The sequence below is a fragment of the Gymnogyps californianus genome, chromosome 3, assembly GCF_018139145.2.
Source record: "Gymnogyps californianus isolate 813 chromosome 3, ASM1813914v2, whole genome shotgun sequence".
Classification (NCBI taxonomy): domain Eukaryota; kingdom Metazoa; phylum Chordata; class Aves; order Accipitriformes; family Cathartidae; genus Gymnogyps; species Gymnogyps californianus.
In genome coordinates this window covers 73,256,832-73,267,574 of record NC_059473.1, presented here as the reverse complement: position 1 = coordinate 73,267,574, position 10,743 = coordinate 73,256,832, and the positions used below count along the sequence as shown (strand labels likewise).

At 40.4% G+C, this 10,743-nt stretch overlaps 1 protein-coding gene across 1 annotated transcript; it reads right to left on the bottom strand.

Annotated features, from left to right (window-relative positions):
• Positions 1–717: 717 nt before the first annotated feature.
• Positions 718–10,568, bottom strand: ZUP1 (zinc finger containing ubiquitin peptidase 1). The gene is made up of 9 exons (XM_050892973.1): positions 10,277–10,568; positions 8,072–8,188; positions 6,998–7,107; positions 6,045–6,213; positions 4,380–4,568; positions 3,889–4,057; positions 3,282–3,433; positions 2,721–2,941; positions 718–1,500 (listed from the first exon to the last, which is right to left on the bottom strand). Exons 1-9 carry the CDS (start codon positions 10,566–10,568, stop codon positions 1,453–1,455), a joined length of 1,467 nt encoding a protein of 488 aa, XP_050748930.1. The 3' UTR covers positions 718–1,452.
• Between the last annotated feature and the right edge of the window lie 175 nt (positions 10,569–10,743).

Below are 10,743 nucleotides of genomic sequence, written 5' to 3'. Positions count from 1 at the left end.
GGTCCCCCAATTCCCAGGAACTCTGTCCCTAGTCTCAGCCCCCCCAGTGTCCTAAATATTTAACCCTTTCACAGGTTATAGGGCACTTGTACATACCTACTGAAATTAACGCATTTTCATAATTTTTTTTATTTTATGCATGTTTCAGAAAAATTACTAATTTATGGGTTGTAATATCTTTACGTGTTCACGTGTTTCACTGCTTCCAAAAATTACTAGTTCTTATCACCAGAGCATATTAAACGTAACAGAAACAGGCTAGTGGTAAGACTCCTACACCTACATCTAGATGTCAACATGTAAGAGAGTCTAAATGAAAGGGAAGTATCTAAGCTGTAGTTACAGTAAATGTATGCTAGGGCATGATTCAGTTGCTCAAGCAAAGGCATGTAGTGCTATTTGCAACACACTGGACCATCCCTCCCAGCCTCCAGCTGCCCTGCTGGAGAGGCACGACTCTTACATTCAGCCAGAGCCGCATGTCTTAGATATAGCAGGGTGCCTCAAATGCCCAAGATACTTGTCTCAGCAGATAGCTCCAGTCTCTTAAATGCCACTAACCCTGCACAATAGAGCTCCCAGTCAACAGACAGTTCAAACGTCCTTTTGAGATGCCTCCGAGACCTAGGGGATATACGTTATAAAACATACACAAAAATAGAAATTAAAAAAAGGATGAAATAAAGATGAAATAAACACTTCTAAAAAATATTTATTTTATTTATTCATGGTACAAAAGAAATATTTTCTTCCTATACCTTGCGCAGCCCATGAAGCACATGCACCCCACTTTGGACACCACTATCTTAGACCTCACAGCCAATGCTAACGGTGATCCACGTCATAAGCACACATGTTCATGTTTACAAGTGATACAACTAGAGGAGCCAGCTAACTCAAAAGAAGTTCAGTAGTAAACTATTCCCTGGTGGAACAGACTGTATTGTGAAATCACTGAACTGTCTCTGTACTTTGCAAAGAGTTGCAGGAGAATTTGCTGAGGCATAATAGATATTTGTTGATCAAATCTGGCAAGATATAGAGCATTGACCACAGAGGCAGCATAAATATATTTACAGAGGTAAACCATGACCAGGCACTCCAATAAAGTAGTTCCATAGTATCTTTATCCACTGCTTATTGACAGGTAACTACGGTGCATAGTTTGCTACGGGATGGTAGGTGTTGCTTGGTAATTTAAGCAACTAAAAAATACCAAATTTTCTAGTAAGACAAGGACTGTAATACTTCAGAGTTACAGATTCATCAGGAGGGCAGAGTTTTGATTGAAGATCAAAACTACAGGTTTACTCCAGTGTTGTGCTTCTCCAGAGCCCCCAAGCATTTATGGAGACATAGTGTAAGTCTAGAAATTGTTGAGTTAAGGTCACAGTCCAGAAGTTTAATGTTTTGCATCCAGCAAATTCCAGAAAGAGGTAATAAAGGCATCCTTTAAGGAATCTTCTCTGACGTTAAGACCCTAGAAGCATGGCAGCGAGCCTAAAAAAAGGTGGGGAGAGGGGAAAGAGAATAGTTTAATGAACGAAAATACCACTTTAAAGAGCATTTTCCAAATTAGTAGTTTAGTAAGCTTAATGAGTATAAGGGGTTATATTTAATCTTAATTAAATGGGAGCTTTCAAGACAAGATTCGAAACAACTGATAATTTTTAAATATAAATCAAATCTTTGAAGAGAGGAAAAAACCCAAACCCAATGAAAACCCCACACACAAATCCCATACAACACTCTTCTTTTTACTGTGTCCTGAATTTTAAAGCTTTTGCCAGCAGGAGGAAGAGAGGATGGCTGCGTTTCACTGATATTTCTGACATGTTCAGAGCCAGAAAACACTTGATACTTCATTTCAATATACAGATGTTAAATACAGTTGAGCAGGTGACTCAGTCACCAGTTATTTCACAGTTTAAATAAAAGTCTGTCCTGAAGCTTGAACATGCTGAACAGTGCTGATAAGACACCAGAGAATTGGAACATGGGTCCTCAGAATCAATTTGTTAGTGTAGGAAAGAGAAAGCTTAAGAAACAAAAATTACATCTGACATTCAGCTGAAAACTTCTAAGGTCTTAAAAAGTTACAATGCCCAAAGTGAAACATGAAAAACACCAACGGCTCAAACATATAAGTTGCTCAGAGCTGTGTTTTGAATATATGAAGTTCTAAGCACTTTCAGAAAGCAGAATGCACTAGTTCCAGTGTCGAAGCTGAGGAGACATTGGATGGTTAGGCCTCAGTATCTGTGCGCCTTGTTCTTCAACTATCAAAGGCCGATAGACACCACATAGCTTTACAAAGTTGCAATAAAAACCCCTGAACGTAATTTTGGACTATGAATGCTTTGTAAGTACCTTATATGCCCACAATAAGTTATTTAGGAGAAAATATTGTAAGAAAATGAAAAGGAAAAAAAGCCTAATTTACATGTGCAAACAGCTGCAAGCTTCATAAAAGATTTAGAAGTTGTCAGTTACATCAAGGTGGCATGCATTTACATGCAAAACTTTTTTGGTCTTGATATCCTGTGATTACTCAATTCACAGAGAATAAGCAGAAAATAGCAGAGAAGAACAATGAGGAAAGTGAAGAGATGAAAAAAATTCACCATGCAACCATATATGCATATGTGTTTGAGTATTAAAGAAGAGATGCAGATTCTCTTGAATTTTCTTAAACAGAAACTATTTTCCAAAATACTTACAGCTTTCTCTTCCAATGAGAGTACACCATCTACAGCCACTATCTGGTATTGCTTTTCTTTTAAGCTACCCACAAATTTCCGAAGTAGTCTGAGACTAGTACCATCACTGTTTTGTTTTAGCAGTTTCTGCATTTCTTGGGAAGGACATCCTGGGTCAAACAGTAGCAAACATAAAGTTTTATTCTTCTTCTCTTCTATTCCAACAACAGTACGACTATGACCTAATTTCAAAATAGAATGTCAGTATTTTAAAACCACATAAATCCCATTCCTCATAGCATACTACTTATTTTCAGATCAAGGAAGATATTACTTGAAATTGAATAAGGTAGTTACAAGTAAAGAGCAGATGTCAAAAAGTTGAGATCCCAGTCACACCCAGCTCCTCCATCCAATAAAAATACAAACTTTAATGTTGCTCTTACTACATAAAAAAAAATAACAGGAAATAAAGCCATGCCTTCAATTAAATGAAGAAGGAATGTAAAATGCTGCTCTGAATTGCAGCACATATAAAGAAAGATAGAGAATAGAAAGAAACAAGCATATTGTGATACTGACCTTGATGTTGCAAGTAGATAGGCGGTTTGGGAGTACACACTACCTTTGCACCACCTTCATTATCTGTAGAATAGTAACGCAAAACCCACTCAAATAAACGAGGGTGTGTACCCATAGGGCCAGTCGGTTTGTGAAAGTCAATGATCTGGCACCTACAGAACATTTAGAATGAAAACAATAAAATTTCAACCAGGTTGTTTGTTAAAACAACTTTTTCACCCCTTGGTCCTTTCCTCCTGCACCGAGAATGTTTTGTAAACACAGCAATTCCAGGCATCAAGTGGTCGTTACCACTTTTTTTTTTTTTTTAAATACAGGAGTAGGGGAGGACACATAATTACAAAGCAATGCAATATATACTGTTCAAAACTGGAAGATTTATTCTGTAACAAAGAAACAATGATCTAAGTAGTTATTCAATTTACATACCTGCGTAAGTAGTTACACAGCTTTATGCTGCTCTAAATCAGATCTGTTTATAGGTTGGTTAAACTTAAAGCCACTAAGGAGGCTTTGTCATGGCACCACTGGCAATTCTAACCTTTCAAGGTACAGCACCTAAACCAGCACTTACAAAATAACAACAACAACAAAAAGCAATATTTACTTTATCCTGAGGCTGGTTAACAGTGAATAAATTTCACATGCTCCTATCCACGCTTTGGAACCGTGTAATCTGTTGTTGAAGTGAGATGCCCCATGAGGATCAAAGCCTTCTCTCCAGGCATCTTCAATCATGGACTGAATCTTTGGTATACTAGGAATGAGTGTAGTATCTGGAACAGAAAAGCTTTTGAATTGCAGTTACAGTTACTGAAATAGTTTATTAATTAAAAATATTCAGCTCCTTTAATAAGAGGCAGTTGATACAAAGATGCACCAAAAAAACCTAACGCTAAAACTTCAACCACATCACGCCTTGCCAGTATTCACCCCTCTGATTCTACTGATACCACAGTAAGTTGCAGTGGTATACCAAGCACTTAATAGGTATCATTGACCTAGTAAGCCTTGCTGTGTAAATGAAAAGGTAAAACATCAGTCAGTAGGTTGTCATCCAAGGTACATGAAACAAACAGGCAACGTTTTGTGTAATACCTCTCAAGCAGTCATTATACAAGCTGTTTTGCAACAGTGAGGAAAGGAGCATTTGGAAATTCCTGTAACCACAACCCCAGCCTCTGTCGCCCAAAGATGAGTGGAAGTGATCTACTCCTGTTGAAAGCCATACGTGCCTCACATCTTTGTTTTCATTCTGATAGTACTTGCACAATGCTTCAATGACTCCTAAAAGAAGACCAAATACAAAGTTTACCTGTAAAACAAACTACAAAATTTGCCAGAAAAAGATTCTTTCCCTAGCTTGGAACAGATACAGATTAAGACAATCTATTTTAAAACTTCTAAGTGATCCTACGTTACATCTAGAACCCAAGTCACAAAACCAGTGGACTTTGCACCTATTTCATTTCGATGGTCTTTGCTTTGATGAATTTACGTACTATGAAGCTTTCAGAATTCAAGCTATTATTCTCTGCTGCTACACAATGAATATTTTAAATTAATCACCTTGGACTACATTATAAACTGTGATATGCACAGGAACTATTACAATGAAACAGGAAAAGTAATGTCACCAGTAAAGCATTTCTATGCCACTGCCACCTCCTGTACAACGTCGCCTTAAAAACATGGAAACACTTATGCATACTACATAATCCTTTTATTCCACCCAAATTATTTTTCCTGGAATAATAACAATAATAACAAGAAAAGGAACAGCATAGAATTTGAGAATTACTGTAAATATTTTTTAAAAATCCACTGGCAGAATATTCCAAATCCTCCTTTGTTACATGAAAGAACATGCTTGGGAATGCTCTCTCTCCAATTTGTATATGTAAATTCTCAAAGGCCCTTTATTGCCATGCTATTGTGAAGACAATCATTCCATAGCCATCACAGATTATTTTCTAAATTCCTCTCTGAAGTCTAAATCATTACCAAGAATGAAAACTTTCAATGTATTATTTCCACTCAATACATTTTATAGAAGAAATTTTATTTTACCTGTCAAGAACCAAATGGATATTTTGTAAGCTAGAACCACTAGCAATAAGCTAAAAGACCTTTGAACTGTGGTCTTGGCAAGTAAAGACAAAGAAGGCTTTTAAAAGGGACATAGAAATGCATTGGCACTGTGTTTTTGTACCAATTATAAAACATTTTAAAGAAGATGTATCAAGTAGATGTCTACTCCTCCTGGTCCTCTCTTGGACTTTGTAATCAGATGAACACTGTGCCTACCTAGGACCAGCTTACATGATACTACAACTAACAAACACAAGATAAAAAGCTACTGTAAATTTTAACAGCTACACTAGGTTAGGAACCAATGAGTACCAAGTAGTAAACAAGCACACACTCAAGGACAACCAACTTGTAATAAGACATTTGCATCTTTTGATACATATTGTATTTGGGCCCTTAACCAGACAACTTGGTTCCAAGGTTCCACAGAAAAAAAGAAAAAAAAAGAAAAAAGTCTTCAGGTTAGAATAAAGATTAGAAACATACCAAGCTTTAATTTCCTTATTAGTTTAGGACTAAAATGGTATAGATTGATCCAGAAAATAAGGATTAGAATTAGGATGAAACTAATATTAAACATCCAATTATATGCTTTGTTAAAGACAGCTTTGGTCGCTACAATCTAGGTCTAAAAAGTACAGTCTTAGTTGTATATAATTTCAGCATTTTTACCTGAGGTCTTTGTTTTCCCATCATCTATACCAAAAGCCAAACATTCCATCATGTCAGCTTTTCTCTTGTGATATTCAAAAGGCTGCATCATTCCTCTATCAACTTCCCTTTCCATATTCTTTAGGAATTGCTGCTTATAGCCTCCAGAATTATCCACGCCGTACTGTATCTGTTAGGGATGGAATGTGCATGATTTAAATCACATTTTTTTAAAATTCACATTTAGTGATTTCGAGAAGCTGCATGCACAATCAGTAACTTTGAAAAACAGTGAACTGAGAGACATAAAAACTTCAGATTTACGATATTTTAGAGCTGAAGGCCAAGCTTCACTCCTCAATAGGAATGTGGGACTAGGAAAGCCACACCTGGAAGAGCAGGCACATCCCTCTGCTCCCTCTTGGGCAGACAGCCATTGGCACAGAGGCAGCCAGGAGGTAGTGAGAGTGGGAAATGAGCCATCAGGGCTGTCAGGTGGGAGGGAGAGGGAAGCAGGGGAGTGGTCACTGGAGCAGGTGATGGTATCCAGGAAGAGGATAGCCAGGATGCTCAGGCCCTCGGGCACTCTGCCAGGGAATATGCTCCAGGCTGCGCTGCAAGGCAGAGCACCAGAGCTGGGTGGAGCACAGTATGAGGCAGCAGGCGTGCCAGAGCCCCAGGCGAGAGCAGTACGGTATGCACAGGGACCACCCGGCCCCAACCTGAGCCAGCACCACTCAAAGCAGTAAAGCCAAGTAGCTCAAGGTGGGCATGCCCAGCACCCATGCCAGGATGGGCGTTGCTGAGAGCTTGCGTTTGCCTGCAACGTGCTCCTGCACCACTACCTCAACACAGCCTGTCTAACTGCACAGGTCTGACCTGGTACGGCCGTTCCAGGTCATTACAGTTCCAAGATACTCAGCTTCTAATGGCACAACTGTTCAAAATTTTACCATTTAGAAATATTACTGTACCTGCAGCTTTTTAAATTCTTCTCTCTCTCGCTTCTCCTCTTCTGATCTCTGCCGTTTATCTTCTTCAGTTTGGAGCCGTTGAGCCAGTTCTAGATCTCTTATGTTTCCACCTACACAGGAATAACATTCCAAAGAGAGAGGACTTGATCAGGAGGTTAACAATGCTTTGATAGATCATTTATTGAATTTTAAAAGATTCTTTTCTAAGCAGACAGACATAAATGCCACAACTGGGCATTAATTTTAGGACATGCATCCCACATTATTTTGAGCTATCAGCAACGAACACTAAACAGGACTGACTGCATTCAGTCTACTGAGACTCAAACTCTTGACTTGGACAAAGTTTATGCAGTTACAGGAGCAATTACTTTGCAAATAATGCATGTACCTCTACTACTAAGAAAACAGCCTTTGTTTACTATGTTTCACTTCATTGTTAGCAAGAAGTCCCAGTTTCTTGAATACCACACACTTCTTAGCTTCTAGGATCACTGCCAGCAATCTCACAACAAAGTGACAAAACCAAATTTAGGATCAGAGAACTGGACAGGGAATCTCTAGGATTTTATTAGCCATGCTAATAAATAAAATTAATTTTGATTATTTTATTGTTATGACTAACGAATCAGCACAAGCATTTAGAGAAAAGAATTGGGAAAAAAAAATGAAGTTTTCATAAGCTACAGATTTTCAACTCATCACACTGTAGTATACCACTCTAAATTCCATGTATGTAAACCTTCTAAAGAGCTAGAAAAAATATATATAATATGGCTGTCTTTTAAACATTTTTTGCTCCAAGTTATAGTTTTGGCAAACTTTAAGTGCATTTACTTAACAAGCATGCATAGACAAATATTTCTTTTAGCATGTGTAATTAAGTTGGGCAAGTGATATGTGGGCAAGTGATAGGACTTGCTATTAACTATGTTAACTTCACTATGTATGTGTCCAGTTCTCTTTTTAAATAAGGAAACATTTAGTTTAAATTTTGTCTGAGATTCTGTACTGCAACATGCAAATACTTGTAAATGCTTTCAAGTATTATCAAGCCTGTATCCTTTCATGTACCTTCCGAAAAGCTATGTTCCTCTAAGTGTAAATCCACATGTTCTTCAAGAATCTGAATGTTTGTACAGGTAAGACTGCACATTGGACATTCATATAGCTGTTCACCATTTCCTGTGTCTGAAACAGAAATGCAGTTTCTTGATTAATGCAATTCCTGGTTTTTGTGAGAATCACCCCCCCTAATAGATTAACAGTCTAAGATAAATACACAGTAATGAATTTTGTGTTGCCGTTGAAACTCCCCAGTGAAAGGCAGCAAATTCTAAACAGCTGTTACTCTCTTAACCATTTAAGAATTTGTATCTAAATACCTGACAATTTCAAGACATCTTTTCCTTCTTTCTATTAATCAAGTTTTGCCCCATTTAACTTATAACAATCTGCTATGATAATATTTGTATTAAGAAATGCTTAGTCTGCAATATCAAACCGCTAATGAAAAGATCTGTCCTGCTAACAAAAGAACACTTGCTTACAAAACTTTAACATTTGTGTGATAACACAGCAGTTGGTGGGCAGAAAGAATAAAGTAAAATATGCTGTCATTCTTACTTTGTTGGTCTTCCTGCATCTCCTCAAATAAATATTCGTTCTGTAGTTTTAGTATTATTATTGAAGAGTACCATATAGAATATGTAAGGTTCAAAAGGACTTCTGGAGATCATCTAGTCCCTCAAAGCAGGGTCAAATTAAACAGGTTAAGTCACACAGGGCCTTTTCCAGTCAGTTTTCAAATAACTCCAAGGATGGACACTCCACAAGCTCCCCAGACAACTTATTCCAGTGTCTGACCACTCTCACAGTAAAAAAAAAAAGTGTTGTTGCATTTAAATGGCATTTCCTGTATTTCAACTTGTGTTCACTGCCTGTTGTCCTGTCACTGGGTACCACAGAGAAGAGCCTGACTCCATCTTCACTGCCCTCCTTTTGAGTCCCTAGATTTTACTTACACCTTCCTAGCTTCACAAAACACATGAATTAATATGCTATGTTAGCTGTTTTGGGAAAGCATTTGCCTAAGCTAAAAGTTCATGACTGGCTGGAGGGAAGCTTGACGGTATAATAATCTAAATTCACCAGCAACATTTTGCATAACACTGCAAACATATAGTTTCCTGAAACACACTATGTACAGAAAAAAAAAACCAACCCACCCTTAATGCAACTATTTTTAAAATAGAAATTGACATGCAGGCAAGCAACTTATTTATTCAAGCTCTGCACTATTTGCACCCATAGAAGTAAGATATTATTCAATGCTAAGATCTGTTTGTTTGTTTTTTTAAGAAAAATATATTTTTAATCACAGACTATGCAGTGTGTGGTTGATTATACTGCCACATTCTGCATCCTCCTCATCATCTGTTTTTCTTGTCAGTATACATAGCTTGTTACATCAAGAATGCTAGTCTTCTAAAAGAATTACCCATTAGCAGAGCTGCCATTACTAAGTTTCTGAAATAGCTACCAGCAACTTTGGACAGTTAGAATAAAATTCTGACCATGCTTAAAATAAAATACAGCATTCAAATAACTATTTTCCTTACTCTAACTTTATCCCCCAAAATATTCTTGTGGTCTCCAAACCAATGTTTAGTACTTCAGAATACTTCGGTGCTGGATTGTTCCTAACTCCCTACTTCAAACTGAAAACGACCTTTCTCTCGTGTACTGCAACTGCTCTACCTGATCCTGTCCACGATGAGACTGCAAGAGGCAAAGTCAAACCTTTGTGACCAAACATATGCCAAATAGGTAAAAACCCCCTCCCTATCCCACAAAAGCTTTACGGTTTGCTTTCATTGATACAGATGGTGTATTTTGGGCATGCAAAACATTGCAGGTTTGTCTGCATTAGTGTTTTTAGTTCTGCTCTGGAGCAGATTTTTCAAGCGACGCCCCCATCGTCTTCACTCACTGTCCCTTTCTAAGTGACTTCTCTCCACCGCCTTCAGTCACTGCCCCTTGTTTGCACCCACCAGCCGTCTCGGAGCTCTCCATTCGCACCCGCCGGGATGAAAACACAGCGGAAGAGGCACGCCGGCAGCGCCCCCCACACGCTGCGCTCATCCCCGGGCGCTCAGTCCCCGGCACGCCGGCAAAGCGCCGCAGGGCGGTTCTCCGCTCCCCGCCGGGGCGACCACGGCCAGCCCCAACCTCCGCGGGGCCCAGGCGCGACGCCCCGCCGCCGCCGCCGCCGCTCACCTGTGCCCGGGCCGCCCAGCAGGTGCCCGTGCCGCGCCCTGACGTGCGCCTCCAGCTCCCGCCCCGCCGCCGCCTCCCCACAGAAGGGGCACTCGGGCAGCCCCTCGGCGAGCTCGGGGCGGCGGGCGCCCGGCGGCCCCGGCTCCGGGTGGGCCGCCTCGATGTGCCGGCGGAGCTCGTCACAGCCCGGGGCGGCGGCACCGCAGAGCGGGCAGCGGGGCTGGCGGCCCAGGTGCCGCCGCACCGCCGCCTCCGAGGACAGCGCCTGCCCGCAGACGTCGCACACCAGCATCGCGCCGCCAACGGCCGCCGGCCGCCTCCCCCGGGAAGCGAAACCGTCGCACTTCCGCCCGGCGCCGAGAGTCGTACGTCACGTCACGTCACGTCACGTCACGTCACGTCACGTCACGTCACGGCCGGCCTGCCCGCCCCCGCTGCCTGCTGGGAAGTGTCGTTTCCTTGCCCGG